Raw genomic sequence first — 20,493 nt, forward strand, 5'->3', positions numbered from 1 at the left:
TCCCTCAAGTAGGTGGTTTCATTATGATACTGAATTTCTAAAACGGCATATTTTTTTAACATCTCAAGAGGGCAAATCATCCACCAGGACTTCTTATAATAGAGAAAGAATCCATAAATAATCAGCCTTCTTTTTTAAAAACCAAGTCAGCTATCAATATGTGTAAGATTGGCAAAACAAAATCGATTTTTTTTGTATTTTTACCTGTGATTACAGCTGCTAATTCACTTCTATTCTTAACATACTGTAAAATTGCATTTAATGCCTTGGCAAGCCAATTGATTCTTAAACTTACTGGTATATACTACAACCATAACACTACTATCATCTTTTAATCTGAAAGACAACACAAATATTCAAAACCTTGCATGGCTTGATTAATTACAAAACACACACATACATGTTTATATAGTCATAAATATTTATCATGTAACTAGTGATGTTTCAAAATATTGAGAAGAAACTTACTTGTACAGTTAGGCAAAGTTCCAGACCATGTTCCATTGGCTGTGCATTGCCTAACTGAAGGTCCAGAAAGGATATATCCCTCCATGCAGGAATAAATGACTGAACTAGAAAATGTTGTGCCATCAATCCGAAAGACTTTTCCGTTGGCTGTTGTCCCTGGGTTACCACACTGAACAGCTATAAAACAAAATGATTAAGAGCATATATAGAAAGAGTCCTTTCACAAAAAAGTTAAGGACTAAATGATTGTTTCAGATTATCCAAAGGAGCTACAAAACCCCTCTAAAATAAGCATTGAATTATCTTTTATAAGTAGTTGAAATTCAAGATGAATTTATGTTAATTTAATTAGTTTACTTACTGGGATGCAGGTCATATAATAGATTAAAAAAAAACTTTTCTTAGTTGTTTTGGTAAAAACTTTGCACAGTTAAGTAATTGCTGTGCATTGCCTTTGGGTACCACAAAATCTTTCAAACGATTTTAAGAGTCTCTGCCTAAAAAGCGAACCATGAAAAATTAGAAGATATGTAATGAGAAGAAACAAAGGCTTATTGTCATTGTACTTGTAAGAGAGCAGATATAAAACACACAATTTAAATATTATAAGCATCTATGTATGTTTTTATTTATATAGGTATATAACTGATTTGCATTAAAACCTTATAATCTCTATTTCTGGACCAAGATTTACAAAAAATAAACTGAGTAAAAACAAAGTAACTTAATTCTAGGAATGATATTCTGTAAATTTTCAACACATCCTAAATAGGGGTTATGAACCAAAATACCTTATATGATCATTCTGCATTAAGTTTAACTTTTTGCCATCAATGGCATAATGTATTTTTAAAATATCTTAAAAGCACACCTATGTCAAATGTAATACCTAATTTTATTGTGATACAAAAAAATATTTTAATACTTTTCAGAATATAAGGCCACATGTATGAATATGAGTTGTAATTATAGTTTCAGAAAATATTACATATATCCCTTGCTGCATCTTAAATATTTAATTTTGCCTATCCTTTGTAGTGATGCTTTATATTTGTACATGTGTGTATACATTTCACACATTACAATTAGGGCCTCTTTCTTTCACAAAGGTTAGTAACTGGATACTTTTCCATTTATATATATATATTCATAATTTACCTAACCAATCTCCTGCTGATGAACACGAAATTTAGGTTAGTTTACTTTCTCTATCATTTTTGGTTGTAATATACTCTAGCTTACATATACAACTATGTACATTGGTTCTGTTTTTAAGATATATTTCTGAAAGTGGAATTTCTAGATAATTTTAATTTCTGAAAAAAAATCTTTTAGTTACCCAAGATAACAGAATACACACTTGTATCAATAGCATAAAAGTCTGTTTATTTTCACACATCCTCTCTAACACCACATGCCATCATTTTAAAAACCTTGTCAGTTTGTAAAAACATGCTCCACTCTTTAAATCTGTATTTTCCCATTTATGATATTAAGATATTTTAACACATTCATTTGCTATTTTAATTTTCACATGTGTTTTACCCATTGCATTCTAGGAAAGTTTTATATTTCATTGTTAATTACTAAAGAAATATAACATTACAAAACATTTGGAATAAAAAGAATAAAAAACTATAAATTTCACCATTCTGCTCTATTATCATTTTTAGTGTAGTGACTTTTACTCTTTCTCTCATGTGAGTATCATTCCCCATGATTTTAATAGAGTACATAATTTTAAATCTTATTTTTTAGCTAAGTTTTATATGATTTACATTTTCTCATATTGCTTCATTCCCTTTATTCTAATATTTTTATTGATTATACACTATTACATTATGTAAATGTACAACTGCTTATGTAATATGTTTCCTAGTGTTGTCAGATTGGTTCCCATTGTTGCTAGTTATAGTTAATTAGAAATAAAAATACTGCATTTTTATGCTATTGTGTTTCCCTTAATATTCTTATTTTCTTTAGGAAATAAATCCTCAAAAGTGAAGTCAATAAATCAGCTATATATATTCTATGAATATATATGCATTTTAAACAAATTAATCTAAAATGTAACAAAATACCTCTAAGTAATGTTTTAAAGTTCTACTTTTGTTGTACATACACTACAATTTCATATTAAAACAGGTGAAAAATGATGCTTTGATGTTTAGTTATGTAGACTTCTTTCTATAGTTTATAATTTTTTTGCTCTTCTGCATTTTCTGTTCATCTCTTCTTTCCATACACCTACTAGAATCTGTTTTTCTAAGTGATTTTTATGAGCTCCATTTTATGAGAAAATATAAATTCTATTATATTTACTACAACTCCCAGTTCTGTTTTATCTGTAATGTGTATACTAACAAAATAAACACAGCATCAGATTGCATTTCGTCTAAAAATATTTTGCATTTCAGCTGAACAAAGGATTAGCTGAGCTATCACCTATATAATGTACAACATCATTATAAAGACTTGGCCTTTGAAAAAAACATTTGAGAAATAAAGTGAATAGTTTAGTATTACTTCCTGTTTTTTGCTCAGCAATTTTGTTCCCCATCTCCTTTCCCTTTCTCCTTAGAAATTAAGTGGCAATTCCCTCGTAATTAAGATTATTAAATTTGGTCCACTTAAAAAACAAAAACTATCTTTCCTAGAATATGGATACTAATTTTAAACAAAAGAGAAAGTTTCTGAAATAGTTAATCAAAAAACAGTCAAGAAGGTTTTATTGGGAATTGTTTTCTGTTTATAAAACTAATACACTTTGTGTAACATCAAGTAAGTTTCATACATACCTTTGCAAGTTTAGTTTTTGCACTAAAATAATCTCAGAAAGAATGGTTTAAATTAAAAGGTTAATTTTCCTGCAATATTTCATTTTCTAGCCATCTTGTAAAGATGTAATTATGTTAACTGAGTCAGTGAGGACAATTAACAATTTTATTTAACATCTCAAATTTTAAGAATTCTAGTCACTACCAATATCTATAAATAAAAATCTCATTTATACTTAGGCATATATCTATATTTTTTCCATTTCTACAAATGTGAAAACTAAAACAGGTCGTGAGGTAACGATGTAAGAACAACCTAATGTTTTCCTAACGGTGTCTACAATACAGAGCACTGTGATAAAGGGGGGGGGGGAATAAATATTTTTAATGAATACTTTTAACTTTTCCAATCTAGATATCTGCTGTAATGTGAACAATGTCTATGTATAAACGACTCATGAAAGATATTTTAAATCATTTAATAATTATTACCTACCATATTTCTCTTACAGGATAGTGTCAGCCATGGTTGAGGACATGGAGAACTAGGGGGAGAAACTTCACTAGCAGCACCCAACTGAACTTGATACACTCTCGGTACAATTAGTTTCCATTTGAGATTACCTTTGCATTCTGGCTGCCTTCCAGTCCAGCTGCCATTGACTAAACATGTTCTTTCTTCTGAGCCATGAAGAATATAACCAATATCACAGGCAAAACGTACAGAACTTTTGGTTCTGAAATCACTTTCCTGTCTAGAGCCATGCCCGGGAGTACCTGGGTCCCCACATGTACCAGTAGCATCACCTGCAATTCAGTACAGTTCAGGTTAACTTATTTCAATAAACATTTACTAAGTTTATGACTTAGTCCAACCCTCTTGTAGGCATATTTTTTGATGCATGTTGTGTTTTAACACAACAAATTGACTAGGTAAAATCATAATTTATACTTCCATCTGACTCCAGTCATAAGAAAAAGCCTAAAGGAAAAAGAAAATAGTTGAAGAGTATAGTGTGATTTTCTGTATCAGTGATATCTGAAGACATTAAATAAGTTAAAAATATTTCATTACTACTTCCAAAACCTAGTTCACAAGCAAGCTAATGGAAAATTTAAAATTGTCAGTACTATGAGCTCAAATGACAATGGATTTATAAAACTAAAACTGAAGAAGTGGATTTGGTAATTTTCATCTTTCTTTCTGAATTAAAATCAGTTTCTGTTAAATTAGAACTATGATGTGCTGGAAAATGTAAATGTTAAAATAATTGTATTTCTAGTCTAAATTTTCACCCCCCTAGTCTTCTCTGCCAATGACCACAGACCAAAGATGAATGAATTGCATACTTCTCATACATTAGAATATAAAAATAAATTGTAAACAAAGACTAGAAATTCTGACTTAAGTTCTTAATAAGGATTTTGTTCATGGCTAGGTGTTTATCTTTTGATTATAGTGTTAAGGGTTTACTCAGTCCCTTTATCATTTCTTAAATAATTCTAATAAAAGTTGCCATAGTATTAGTATACATTAAGAGAGACAGAGACTGAAAGAGACAGAGATAGGGAGATACAGAGAAACAGAAAAACAGGAAAAAAAGAAAGAGAAAATTGAATACATGAGCATTGAAAGTGCTTTCTGTCTATCTAGATGCCTTTTTTGACATGCCCTCTGTATTTGGAATCCTCTATACCTCATCTGCATGTGATGTAACATTAACAACCATATAAAAACTTAAGGTCAGTGTTTCACTTCTAAATATATGTGTATACATTTTGTTGTTTTACAACTCAGTAGTAGTTTCCTAATCCATTTGTGTTTCTGTGTGTGTGTGTGAAAGACAGAGACAGAGAGACTGAGCTTCTGTATTTATACATATTATCAGCTATCTGAGTGAGTTAACTGTAAGTTACACCAAGATAAGAGTTTTAATTCATTAAAGTCAGTTTTATAGTTACATTAAAAATAGTTTTCAAAATCTATAGATTAAATTTGAAGTCCTAGGCATTACTTCATAAGGATTAACCGCAATGACAAAGAAAACCTGAAACTAAGTAACCACTTGGCAACTTTTCCTCTAAAGGAAAAACGACGTGAAACAACTTCTAAGTCATCAGTAAGATCCCCACAGAGACAAGATAATATAAAGATAATGGACGATACAGGCAGAAAAATCAGCACCAATATCTGGTCAGTGGGTAAAAATAAACAGAATAAATAGTATCAAATAGGGAACCATCACAGATCTTAAACTAAAATATCATTTTTAAAGAAAACCAGCTCAGAAAAGATTTAACAAATACTCTGTGAACAAATTATTAGTTAAAAACAGACAAAATTCACTTATTCTAAGATAACTCTATTGGAGGTATAGAGACTCAAGAGTTACATGTTGCCTGTTAGTAACAAAGAAAGTTAGGATAGATAAATAGCTTTCATAAAACTTGTTGGCTTAGTTTAATTTAAAATATTTAGGACTTTATTTTAAAATTATGCCATTAAATAATTGATTGCTTACAAAGTTCAGTTTACAAAGAACTGAACTCTAACAGGAAATCACTGAAATAACACTGCCTTCTGGGGAAAGTTATATTTGGTATCTGCAAAAATGGAATAGCTACTTAAGCTTGAGTGATTAGCTATTTTAATGAATAATAACACTTCACAAGTAGCATCCTAAAACCACTTACATTAGAAACAACACAGTTTAAAACATCTACATAATCAGTATTAATTTGTGCTCTAAATTTATATTACCTTAGGAATAATTGCAATAATGTACAATGTTACAGCTTCTCTCATGAAATTTTTAAAAGAGAATGTATTGTATCTCTTTGGATTGCTTTATCTATATATCCCTAATAATAATAATAATAATGTAATTTCCAATACATATTGTCCAACTTTCCAAGTAGTACCTGAACAATGAGGCTGCGATCCACTCCAATGGCCATTTAACTGGCAAGTTCTTGATGACTGGCCTAGAAGGGTACGCTTTCCTGTGCAGGAATAGTGAACAGTGGACCCAAAGGTATACTTCTCACCAGACAGGACTGCATTGGGAGGAACTCCAGGGTGTCCACAGTCAATCACTACAATACATAATTATTGAATATAAAATTTTTTTATATCTCCTATCGAACAACCTGCACAAACATTTTATGAAATAAATCAGAAGTAAATTATCTGCTCTAATACACACTATCTCCAGAAATCAAACATCTATGTGAAAGCTGACTTTTTAAAAATAAAGTGTAAGTTTTAGCTCTAGGTGTTATTCGGTTAGCCCACTCACCCTGAGCATGAGTTTAAAGGAACACTGTCAGTAAGCTTAAATGACTTGAGTCAGTATAAGTCTGTATGTGTGGGGGTGGGAAGTATGTGACACAGGCATATGTTCATGGGTTTGAAGCAGGAATGTGTCTGGGCCAGGATGTGCAAGTTAGGGAGAGTAGTGATGTGAATTGGCTAAATAAGGACATACAGAAATTAAAAGGGAAAAAACTTTGATGGTAAAGGAGATGAAATGAAGATGGATTTGTGACATACAATCTAAAGACTACACATAATGTTCTATTCCAGGTCATTAATGAATAAATTATGCTCTATAAAGAAAATACGCAGTAGCTTGTCAATCAAAACACAGCTAAGCATAGCAGAATCAGATGTTCATACATCAAGATTTCTCTTTATAAACTAGAGGTAGCTTAGGAATTTACTCTGTATCCCCTTTTAGTTGTAACTTGAAAAAATAATGAGTGCAATATGACTCTAGAGTATTAAATAGCCACAAGGGGACATAAACTTAATAAAACCCCTGAGTACTTAGCACACTACCAGGGAGTGCCAGAGGAAATAAAGGAAAGGCAAAAAGTAGAGTTAAGGAAACCTGAAGAAGTTTATGCTTACATGTCCTACGAAAGATAAATGTTGTGGTCACACAAGCCTAAGTGAATTACTTAAACCACTAGACTACTCAGTCCACAAAAAGGAATCAAATATATTTTAAGCAGAGGATCAACAATTGACTTGATAAGCTGCATAGACTCTAAAATTGTACAGACACTGTACAAAGTTTTGTTTCTTTTGTTAGTATGTAGAGTAAATGAATGATGTCATAAATTTTTCAAAAAATCTTACCCCATGTAAATAAAGTGCCTCTAAATAAAACATAATCATAAAACACATTTATAATATAGCAATTTAGTATAATCAGAAATTACTTGCACAATGATTTCTTGATATACCACTCCTTCAATCTATAAAATTCTTCTCTTTCCTACCATGTCCAGGATTCATCAACTCTGAGATGTAACTATATCTGAGACCTAAAAATTGACTGAATTACACATGTTCACTTCTCTATGTCCTCATAATTTTCATTTATTTCTGTTAAATTATTTTCTCACTTTACATCATAATTATATGCATTTCTGTGGTAGTTTATTTTTATTTATATTCTACAACTTCAACACAATATATAACAAAATGCACTCAAATGCTAACTGACTTGAAAGATGATATGTATTAACACTGTATATATGAGTGTGTCTGTAAATTATAAGTACTTAAAATCAATAAATTTTAAGAAACACTTTTGTCTAAATTCTTAAGTATTCTGAAGGCTTAGTAGCTGTTTGTATTAAGACAATTTTGCCTTAAATGAAATTTGAAATACCAGTGCAAAAAAAAAATGTAGTTGCCTCTCACAGGATAGAATTATCATAGAGTATGAAATATATCTGCTTTTAATATTCTATCTGCACTATGATGGTTCAAAATCAAAGGATGATGAAGAAATACAAATCACATTAATATTTATAAATTAGGGCATTGAATTGGCAGAGTATACAAAAGTGCAGTTTTGGAACAATAAAATGATACAATCAATATACTTCCTTCTGATACATAGTTCTAGATATTTTATAAAGACAATAATTGTCCATGTTGCTCCCATGGCATTTTCTCGAGGAAGAGTTCACATTATCTACTTACTGATACATTCTGGTAAAGGTTTGTCCCATTGTCCATTAGGTTGGCATATCAAAACTGAAGATCCAAATAAGAAATATCCAGGATTGCAGTCATAGAATACCACTGTACCATAGGTGAAATTGCCATGTTCTATTTTACTTTCTCTTTTGGAGTTGGCTGGAATTCCAGGATCAGAACAGTTGACCACTAAACAAATGACAAATTTTGAAATTATATTTGGAATAATATACATATACCTATATAATTTTCATTAAAAACTTAGTTTCAAGGGTAAATTTAATCAAACCAATCAAGGATTCAAAGAATAAAATTAACATATGAACTATGTAGATAACGGAATGAAATTTGTGTGGCTGAAAATATTGGAAATAGGAAAACTTCCCAGCAAAATTGTTTTGAACAATAGCAACTCCATAAATACTATGAATGATAGCTTTCAAGCTGTAGTTAAACCATTAAATAATGGAGCTAAATGATAATTTGGTTGTATTTTATCAACAGCATGAAGTATATTATACCTCTTTGCAAATGGAAAAAACATAAAACAATTCTCTTTAATCTGTTTCTATGGAGAAAACAATAAATAATCCTTCAAGGCAGGTATCATGGTAATTCAGGCCCCCAAAATTGTTTTCCAAAAATATGAAGGAAAACATTAAAAAAATAAGTTCCATTAATAATCAAGCAAACTGCAAGTACAAATGATCTCTATGACTTTATATGCAGCAATAAAATAGGTACAATACAGTCAAGCAGCTGAAATAAAGTCTACCAGTTTTAACTTTAAAAAATTTAAAAATTAAGTAAAAAGAAAGCAATGCTAATGAATGACATCAGTGTGAAATCTTTTTATTAGCTGAAAACTGTCTACTGTTCTACTCAAGTTGTTTCAAATGTCATCATCTGTGTTTATGCAGACACATTATTACCGTGCTGTAAGCTGGAATATAGTTAGACTTTTACCTTTGCATACTGGTGGAGGATGGCTCCACTGTCTGTTGGCCTGGCACTGAGCCTTTGTTGGCCCTTGCATAAGATACCCAATATTGCAAGAGAATGTTACCACATCATTAAAGTTGAACCCATTTCCACTTGTTCTTCCATAAATTGGACTACCAGGGTGACCACAGCTCACAGCTAATAGCAACGGGGTGAGGTGGGGGACACAAAACAGAATATTTGGTTATCAATTATCACATAAAATTATACTTAATCATTTCAAACAATGTGAAAAGAAGGCCGCTTTTATATGAAAATATTCTTAAAATAATTTTACTAATACAAAGGAGCAATTTAAAATGCCAAAATACTCTAATATAGTACAAGCATTATATTAGTAAGTAGATAATTACTTATAATTGTGATAGATTTTATGCAAGTGGTACATAGATATTTTAAGTTCCAAGGTAGCCTTTCATTCTGTTTCTTTTTAAGGAAGAATACTGAAATTCAAAGAAATCTGGGAATGATCGAAGTTCATGTCACTAGTTAATAGCAGAAAGGAATGAAACTGACCCAAGTTTCCTTTTCTAGTTAAATTTAAGAACTAAAGATTCATGAAAGTAGTTTTTTGTATTTAATTTTAAAAGTTTCTTTTAGTATTATTTATACAATCATTTTTATGAACAATAGATAAGCAAAAGTGTGCTTGAAGAATAGTTTAATGTGACTACATAATGTGGACAATTATAAAATAATGCATAATGCTGTAATAGAATTCTCCTTAATATTTTGAGATACCAATATTAACATTTCCTAAATCAATCAACCTTGTTGGTATATTTTCTTCACTACTGATATTTGCTAATTTAGCACAGTTTTGTTTAGAAATAATGGTATCAATAAGATGAATTATCTAAATCCTTCTAATGTTATAGTTCTTCTCTAGATTTTATGCAGTATTGGCTTTTTCCAAATATTATTTCTATAAGCTGTTTTGTTGCATTATCTCATTTTATTAATCATAACAACTCCAGTAATACTGCTTCATAATTGGGCACAGTGAATGACCATAGTCACTGTTAGTATTTTCAGAATGACCCAAGAGCAATTAATTTGCAGCTGTAGGTTAATGACAACCTACTCATTTGGAAATTTAACTGCATCTTATTCTTGTTTAAAATTGTCAATAAAGAAACCAGTTTTATTCCAAGGGCCAATTTCCATTTATAGTCTCAGTTATTAAGCAAGAAAAATAGTGATATTAGTTGGCTATGCTTTTATAAAAATGAAAGGCAATTTTGTTGACTATATGTTCTATATGATCCTAATAAATCTCATCATTCTAATGTATCTTCCATGAAACTAGAACTCCAATAAATTTCTGTTGATTGGATAAGAAACTGACAATAACAGAATTTGTAAATATGGATATAATAAACCACAAATTAAATATTTCCTGTGAAGCCACACTAAAAGCCCTATGCATTATTTCTCTGAAGCCTCCAAAATCTGTATCTTTTGATCCTATAATCTTACAATTGCAACATATTTACAGTGCCCATTCTCATTTTCTAACACAAATTTTAATATAAACATCAGTAATTGGTGATGGAAATTATTAGGAGAAAAAAGGAATATGGATAATTTACTTTCTGGTGCAAAATAGGAGATTGTGATGTGAAACACTGTGTACTGCTGGGGATTCATTGGAGTATGAAAAAAAAACTAGAGTTACTATTCAATTGTAACCTTATTTTTATAGTATAACTGTCACAATAAAAGCACAATAGGCAAATCCATATCATGCATATAGGAAGAGATGCCTTAAAACCACAAATGTGCAGAGCAGGTATATTTAAAGAATAATAATAAAAAGGCATTATTTTAAAATTCATTTTATCCTTCATGTTTGAATTCATATCTAAATTAACTTAAAACTCAGATGGCTATTTGCTAAACTAGTGAGATCTTTCATTAAAACAATTCCAAAATTATGTATAGTAACATAACTTTGTATGAATTTGAAAATAGTAGAAATAGTGTTTCAAAATAAACTTTTAAATAATTTTAAGCATTTAATACAGTCATTTGTAATAAAATATAAAATAAAATATTCATTGTGTATATAATAATCTTGATGTATGTAAGAATACAATAGGTATGATGAATTTTCAAGCTAAAAAGGATCAAAATAATAAACACTTTTAACCATTCACTTGATACATAAGGGAATTAGGGCCCAGAGATATTAAATAATTTGCATTAGCTTACATAATTAGAAATGGAAATAAAATGAGAACCATTGTTTTCCATGTCATGTCTGATGACTTTTCCCTACTACTCCATCAGGCTCTGCTTTTGATAAAATAGCTGTAGCAACATAATTATTAGCAAAAAAACTAAAGAATTTTCTACTATAAAAACTTTGTTATCACATCACAACACTGTTGATCCTACTGTATAGTGGTCTCAAGAAATTTAAATTCTTATAACTAAAAATTTAAGCACGTATCTTCTGTATATACCTATATTAAATACTAAAACAGCTGAATTTTAGTGTTTATTTCTTTTCTTTATGATAAAACATTCTAGTATTTTCTTCCACTTTCTTATTGGGTGGTTTTACATGCCTCTGAACACATAGCGCCTTAAAGACTAGTATGTGACAGTACTGAAAAAAATGCAGTGTGAGAACTTAGTTCTTTAAATACATACACACACAGACACACACACATACCCATCTATACATGTGTGTGAGTTTGTCTATATAATCTTCTACCTGACCTAAGCGAATAATTGGTAATTTCATGTGAACAGAGGTCTCTGATTACTTTTGCTATGCTTACTTACGCACACAGGATGGGAGTTGACCAGACCAATTGTGATCCTGTTGACATATTCTCACTGAAGAACCAATCAGTCGAAAACCAGGATTACACTGATAAACAACTGTGTCTCTATATCCATAATTTTCTCCAATGACTTGACCATTCACAATAAGTTCTGGAATTCCACAGTGACCCGCTGAAATGGGTCAAAAATTTTTTTTCAATATTATGATTTAAGTTTTATTTGTGTATTTATATGCCTATATAACATTACTAATCTTTAGATATTTACTTAGAAGCATGCCACAAATAATGTAAACATAATTATGTAAAATAAATATAACTGTAAGATACTTAGCAAAATCCCAAATATTTAGGAATTAAAAAAAAATGCTTCAGTTACACTTGAGTCTAGGAGAAATTAGAAAACATTTCAATCTATATAAAAATGAAAATACAGCATATCAAAATTTGAGGAACACATGTAACGTAGTGTTTAGTGAGGAACTTTATAATGTTAAATGCTTTGGTTAGAAAAGAGGAAAAATATTCAATGATGTAAGCAATATTCCACCATAAGAAAAAGGAAAGAAAGGAGCAAAATAATGAAGAGAAAAAAGCCAAAATAAGTAGTTGGAAGAAAATGTTAAAGATATTTACAAGAATCAAGGAAATAGAAAACAGAAAAAATGAGAACATTACTTAAGCTAAATTTTTTTCTGCAAAAATAGGAGAGTTCAAATAAATACAATCAAAAATTAGAGAGGAGAATTACAACTGATAGCACAGAAATACAAAAAATTGTAAGAACCTACTAGGAACAATTATATACCAACAAATTGGAAAAACTAGAAGAAATGGATGAATTCCTAGAAATATACAATCTTCCAAGATTGAATCATAAAGAAATTGAAAATCTAAACAGGTCAATCACTAGTACACTAATAGAAACAGTAATTAAAAACCTCTCAATAAACAAAAGTCTAGGACCATGTGACTTTACTGGTGAATTCTGTCAAACACTCAAAGAAGATTTAATAGTTACTGTCAAATTCTTTCAAAAAACTTGAAGACCAGAGAAAGCTTCCAAACTTACTTTATGAGCCAGCATTACCCTGATACCAAAACCATTGAAGGGTACCACACACACAAAAAGAAAACCAAAGGCCAATATCCCTGATGAATATAGATGCAAAACTCATCAACAAAATATTAGCAAACTGAATAAAACAATACATTAAAAGGATCATACAGCATGATAAAGTAGAATTTTTTCCAGGGGTGCAAGGATGGCACAACATATGCAAATCAATCAATGTGATACACCGCATTAACAACATGGCCTTAATAAATGAATAAGTATATTAACATTACTATGTTTAGGAATTGGAAGACAACATTCTTAGATGCCAATTCTCCCCCAAATGATTCTGATCATAAACCTATCAGGATTTAAAAAGAAAAATTAATAAGCTAATTTTAAAACATGAAACTACAAAGGACATAGAGTATCCAAAGTCATCTTGAAAAATAACGGATTTGGAGGACTTACATACAAAATTTTAAGACATTTTAATAAAATCTACACAATAAAAAGTGCCTATCTGGAAACAAACACCCCTCTGAAAAACAAAAATAAACCTCAACCTTACTTTATAACATATACAACACATTAAAAATAAACAATAGCATAAAGTAAGACCTAAAACTATAAAACTTATAGAAGAAAATAGAAAAGAAAATCTTTGTGACTTATGATTGAGCAAAGGTTTCTTAAACGAACACAGAAAGCAATAAACAGAAAGGGGAATAAAAAAGACAGACTTTACAAAAATTGAAAACTTCAGCTCATTAAGACATCATTAAAAAATGAATAAGCAAGTCATAGGCTGGGAGAAAATATTAAAAAAAGAATATATAAATAACACCTATAAAAAAGGCAATTCAATATAAAAGATATGTCAGCACTTCATGAAGGAAAATTTACATATGGCCAATAAGCCCAAGAATCTGTACTAGACCTGTAGTCATCAAGACAATCCATATTAAAATCCTCTAGGATACCTTTATACAACTGATGGAATGACTAAAATTAAAGATTGGGTATGCCACATGCTGGAGAAAATGTGAGACAACCAGAACTGTTCCAGAAATTGTACTCCAGAGTATCCAAGACAAATGAAAGCATACATCCACAAAAAGACTTTTACACAAATGTCTACAGCAGCAGCCTAAAACTGGACAGAGTCCATGTGTCCATCAATAGGGGAATGGCTAAAGTTTTTCATATTCATACAATAGCATTCTACTCAGAGATTACAAAAAAATTTACAGATACACACAACAACATGGATAAAAAAGAATGAAAGAAGTTTTACAAGGAAAGAGTAGATAATTTAGGATTCTATTCATATGATTTTCTAAAACAGGGAGAACTGCCATATGGTAAAAAAACTAGAACAATTATTGTCTTAGTGTGTAGGAGGAGGAGAGCTGCAGACTGACCATAAAGGGTCATGAGGAAACGTTCTGAGGTAATGGTAGTGTTCTTCAGCTATCAACTTATTTGAGATACGCAGGTGTACACATTTGTCAAAACTTATCTAATGGTGTACTTATGATATGTGCATTTCACTATATATAGTCATTTGTCACCATAAAAAAGAAACAAGAACCATGAGCAAATATTGAACTCTAGCTGACATGTATATTGAAATGTTTACCTTTAGCAAGGTGTACTGAATTCTGCAACTTACTTCAAAATGCACCAAAAAATAAAATGAATTGATGGATTATTAGAGGCATGGAACAATAAATAGATATGTGATAGGCAAATATGACAATTGTACAGTCCTGCTGGTAGGCATATGGGTGTTTACTGTTAAGTCTTTCTATTGAAAAATTCATAACACAATGCTGGGAGTTTGAGAATAAGTGTACAATACTTAAAGGGACAATCATAAGCACATTCTAGTGACCATTTGAAACCAAAGCATCTGGAATTATAAGAATGAATTGTTTGCAATCATGAGAAGAATGACTGGACTACATGAATTCTTAAGGTCAATTCAAAGCATAAGATTCTAGGATTTGCTTGTTTGAAAACTGCACTTTCCTCCTACCAACATATTTTTAAGTTTATATTAGATGTCAGTACTATGTCCCATGCAATGAATGTTGCTGTTTTCATAGACCGAGAGGCAATGCCCCATCTTTCCAGAGAACAGAAACAGGATTCTAAGTAGGTGACTAAAACCACCCTCTATATACAATAATCAATAAGTAATACATATAGTATACAAGAACAGTTCATCAGGGCATAGAGTCATAAAATATGGTATTTCAAATTTAGTTTATATATATGTATAAGTAACTAAGTAATCTGTCATTGAAATCAGCATAACCAAAACCAGATTAGAAACCAATAAGAAATATTTTACTTTATTATTTAATCCTATATTAATACACAACGATTAATTTATTTATCATTTTCTTTTTTAGATAATAGTCATAGCATATTCCAATAAATAAATGTTCTTTAAAAAAACTATTGTTACTGGGTTTCCAAGTACACTTATCAACAAATATTCCTGAAAAGGGGAAAAAAAGGAGTTTTAACCAAAATCTCTAGGTACACCCTTTTAAGTTTCACATAATGATTGTATCACCATAAATATTTTCAAGCTTATTATCAAAGCAATATGTTTTAAATGGTTAAGATGTAGACTTTTCTGCTAAACATCATATTTTTAAATGGTAAAATTTGAGACAAAAAATTGTAAAAATTTAGTGATACTATTTATAACGTTCAATAATTTTAAAATTAGTAAACAAAGATTATGCCCAAAGATTTGTTCCCAATAGACAAGTGAATAATTATTAGAGCAATTTTTATTATTACCTAATTTTATGCTTGCTATCAAATCTTGAAATCATTTTAGAGAAAAATAAAGCATAAATCCTCTTAATATTAAAGAACTTATTGAAGCCTCTGAAAAAAGATGTAAAGCATAAATCATAATATGCTTTCAATAATGAAAGGAAGGGGGCAAGAAGAAGTAGCTATTCAGTTTCTTTTACTAAAGCTTTTTATAATGAATTTGAAAACATCAAGGAGAAAAGAAATCCTTTTGCCTAAAATCAGGTTTGAAAAATAGATATTTAAAAAGTTTTAATAGGAAGTATTATTACACATGTTGAAATCTTAAGGGAGAAAGATATTAAATGTGGAAATTGTTTTTCTTCTTCAGTCATTACCTTAAGCAAATAGGTGAAAGGAGAATTACCTATGATTTAGAAAATGAATTAACTGCTACAGCAATTAATCCAGCTGACTGTGCAGACATATAATTTTCAGCAATTAGTTTTCACCTTTTATTTTCACCATGCCTGGAAGAAAATGTGTCTCTCCTTAATGACATAAGATTCTCATTTGGAATACTAGTTGATTAACTTTAAGAATTTTCTGCTTAATAGCTTTTCTACCATGAGACATTTTAAAAATTAAATATTTTCTGTTTTTTTGTATCCTTACTGAATGAATATAAGTTATCATCTCATATTATGGGAAAAGGGCTGCCTCCTTTACAGAGAAGGGAAAAAGTGTTTGGTTAAAATGACTTAAAAATCTGTACCTAGGCATCTGGTTTCAGATCCACTCCAAAGACCTGAGGAAAGGCATTCCCGTACAGCAGAGCCCACAAGCATGAATCCTGAATCACAGGTAAAGATGGCTGTTGAGCCATATGTATTTTGAGTTCCAATCTTATTTCCATTTGGAGGTGTAGGTAGTTCTCCACAGGAAATAACTTGAAAACAATAAAAAGTAAAAATATTTAAAGGCACAGTCAATATGAACTTGGAACAAAACCATGCTTTAAACATTTTGAATTCCTATGATGTGACATACTTACAATTGAAACTGACATTTGTAAAACATGTTTGAATGAGTGTGACAGTGTAGAGAAAATAGATGACATAATTTAAAATTTAAAACCTTCTAAGTGGTAGTGACATGTGATGAAGCTATTTTGCCCGCATTTTTTGCTTAGCCAATATGGTCACTCAGCAGGTTGTAGTGGGAAAAAAAAAATCACAAAATTAAACAAAGGTTAATTCATTAGTTCAAAATTTTTCTGTGACTTATCAGGTGACGCTGGGCAAGTTCTTCGATTTATCTGTGCCAAAGTTTCCTCATTAGCTAAGATTGTAATTATAATTAATTTTTGTTGAGAACTCTACAGTTTAGAAAGCTCTTTATATTCGAAACATCATTTGATTCTTACAAGAACCATTAGATATAATTATATTTCACATTTGTTTTTAGATTTCAAAAAAATGAAAAACAGAGGTTAACTGATTCTGTAGGTCATTCAGAATCCAGGTCTTATGACTCCATATTTAAAGTTCACAAATGAAGTTTCTTTCTAGAATAAAAATAGTAATAGATAGTGTTTATTGAGTGCTTACTTTGTACCAGACATTATTACTAGTGCTTTAACTTATGTAATTCTCGAAACAATTCTATGAGGTAGGGGCAGTCATTATCTGAATAGTGTGCACTAGGTTATGAGCACATAAAAGGTAAGTAACTTTAATAAGATTCCATAGCCTGTAAATAGCTAAATTAAAATTTGAACCTAGCTGTCTAACTCCAGAATTGAATATTTAACCAGGAGGCTTTATTCTGGCTCCAGCTCAGTTTTTCAACTCTGCTTTAGGAGGCTATTAGATATACAAGTAGAAAATTTGCAGACTTTAAAAAATTAACATAAAATTGTAATTGTACTGATTGTTTTGAACAAATCCCCCCAAATCATCCATAGGTTGTTATGATATTCATTTATTAATAAAAATAAATGTATATTATTTTAAAGATGACGTAAGTATAGAACCAGAAGAAATACAATTCTTTCCATTTTTTTGAATGAATTGTGATTCTTAGATCTTTGTCTTCCCTCCATTTTGAACTGTGAGCAGGAACCTGATCTTTTTTTTTTTCTTTTCAGATTACTTTTATTTTTATTTATTTATTTAAAATTTTTTTATTGAGGTGCAATTGATTTACAATATTAGTTTCCGGTGTACAGCAAAGTGACTCAGTTATATATATATATATATACATATATTTTTTTCTTTTCAGATTCTTTTCCATTATATATTATTATAAGAAATCGAATATAATTTGCTGTGCTACACAGTTGATCCTTGTTTATTATTTTATATGTAGTAACCTGTGTCTGTTAATCACCAATCCCTAGTTTATCCCTCAGCACTCTTTCCCCTTTGGTAACCATAGTTTGTTTTCTATGTCTGTGAGTCTGTTTTTGATTTATAGTTAGAATTTGTATCATTTTTTTTTAGATTCACATATAAGTGATATCATATGATATTTGTCTTTCTCAATCTGATTTACTTCACTTAATATGATAATCTCCATCCATGTTGTTGCAAATAACACTATTTCATTCTTTTTTATGGCTGAGTAATATTCCATTGTATATATACCATATCTTCTTTTTCCAGGCATCTGTTGATGGACATTTGGGTTGTTTCCATGTCTTGGCTATTGTCAATAGTGTTGTGTTTTCAAATTATAGTTTTCTCTGGATATATGCTCAGGAGTGAGGTTGCTGAATCATGTGGTCAGTCAATTTTTAGTTTTTAAGGAACCTCCATAGTGGCTGCACCAACTTACATTCCCACCAACAGTGCAGGAGGGTTCCTTTTTCTCCACACCCTCTCCAGCATTTATTATTTGTAGATCCTTTAATGATGGCCATTCTGACTGGTGTGAGGTGATACCTCACTGTAGTTTTGATTTGAATTTCTCTAATAATTAGTGATATTGAACATCTTTTCATGTACCTATTGGCCATCTGTATGTCGTCTTTGGAGAAATGTCTATTTAGGTCTTCTGCCCATTTTTTGATTGGGTTGTTTATTTTTTGATATTAAGCTGTATGAGCTGTTTGTAAATTTGGAAATTAGTCCCTTGTCAGTCATGTAATTTGCAAATATTTTCTCCCATTCTGTAGGTTGTTGCTTTGTTTCGTTTATGGTTTCCTTTGTTGTGCAAGGAATCTGATCTTATGTTTTACATAAACCCTTCTACATAGTAAAGAATTGAGCACTAAGCAACCAGACAAATATTTTTCCATGTCTGATTAAATTAATATTTCTGTTGTAGATAAATTTTTCCTAGCTCCTTGAAATACCTTTATCTCATCTGCCTTTTTAACAAAATTATAATGGAAGAACAACAAGGCTTAAGGAAAGAAAAGATCCTGGGTGAAAAAGTGAAAGAATAAGGCAAAAATTTGAAGTATATATGCCATATTTTTAGAATACGTAATGTAATTTAGATATATATTTTGAGATTTTAATTCATCAATATGATTATCTTATAAAAATGGCAACTCCAAAACCTATGCTTAGGGATTAAGAAAATAAATTGCAAAACAGAGCATTCATAAGTAAAATATTACTAGGTACTTGTGTACTTGTTACATATAGGCAGTTGTCTGCTATGTTAAACTTTTTAATTATCATAATCTTATTTATACTTCTGATTTTTTATTAGTTTACTTATAAATTATAAGTATCTATATCATAAATGCCATAGAGTTGTGTTTAACATGAAATAAAAGGATGTATTTTCAGCCTATCTTATTTCCAGGCACAAAGTAAACTCTCAATAAAGCAGTAAAGGAAGTTCAAAGGGAATTCAAGATATTTTACCTAATTGTCTTACGTTCAATTAGCTTATCTATATTAGACACTAGCCATTTATAATATAATAATGCCTGGGGGTGGGGGAGGAAAACAGAATAGTGGTAGAGTGCATGCTTAGCATGCGTGAGGTCCTGGGTTCAATCTCCAGTATCTCCACCAAAAAAAAAAGAAGAAGAAGAAAGAAAAAAAAGAGATTGCAATGATTAAAATGTTCAATTTGATTCAGTAAGTAGTTATTGAGCTGCTGCTGTGAATCAGGTTCCAGCTGATATTTTCAACAATGTCACACCATTAGATCTTCATAATAACTATGAGATAGGTATTATTGTAATTTTCTAGCTTAAGAAATGGGATCAGAGAGAATAAACATCAAAAGACAGAGGCTGTAATTAGATTCCTTGGTTTGAAACTCAATTCTACACCGTAAGTCACTGTAGGCTCTGTGACTTATGTAATATGATTAGATCTTGGGCTCAGTTTCCCTTTTGATAAAATGAATGTAATAACATTCACTGATTTATAGGATGGGAACTAAAGAATAAATGAAATAATACATAGCAAGGGCTAAAAGCAGGCCTAGTTGTTTTAGTAAATGATGGACCTAGAATCTATGCATAGGATTTCTGACTCCAAAGCCCATGCTTCTTTATTTTAACAAGCATTTACAAATACAAAAAAACAGTTATAAAATTTTAACATGACTTTAATAATGACCTTTTAAATAATATTACTTCATTATTGCTCT

At 30.3% G+C, this 20,493-nt stretch overlaps 1 protein-coding gene across 3 annotated transcripts in view; it reads right to left on the reverse strand.

Annotated features, from left to right (window-relative positions):
* CSMD3 (CUB and Sushi multiple domains 3) overlaps window positions 1-20,493 on the reverse strand; it is a 1,005,695-nt gene that overhangs the window by 48,528 nt on the left and 936,674 nt on the right. For all 3 annotated transcript variants that reach the window (XM_031691263.2, XM_072949624.1, XM_072949623.1), the window contains 7 exons: window positions 16,649-16,822; window positions 12,037-12,210; window positions 9,208-9,381; window positions 8,245-8,430; window positions 6,168-6,341; window positions 3,870-4,052; window positions 469-645 (listed from right to left, as the gene is read on the reverse strand). In XM_031691263.2, the coding sequence (XP_031547123.1) occupies window positions 469-645; window positions 3,870-4,052; window positions 6,168-6,341; window positions 8,245-8,430; window positions 9,208-9,381; window positions 12,037-12,210; window positions 16,649-16,822 (1,242 nt within the window). The remainder of the gene's footprint in view (window positions 1-468; window positions 646-3,869; window positions 4,053-6,167; window positions 6,342-8,244; window positions 8,431-9,207; window positions 9,382-12,036; window positions 12,211-16,648; window positions 16,823-20,493) is intronic.

Source organism: Vicugna pacos, chromosome 25 (assembly GCF_048564905.1).
Source record: "Vicugna pacos chromosome 25, VicPac4, whole genome shotgun sequence".
Classification (NCBI taxonomy): domain Eukaryota; kingdom Metazoa; phylum Chordata; class Mammalia; order Artiodactyla; family Camelidae; genus Vicugna; species Vicugna pacos.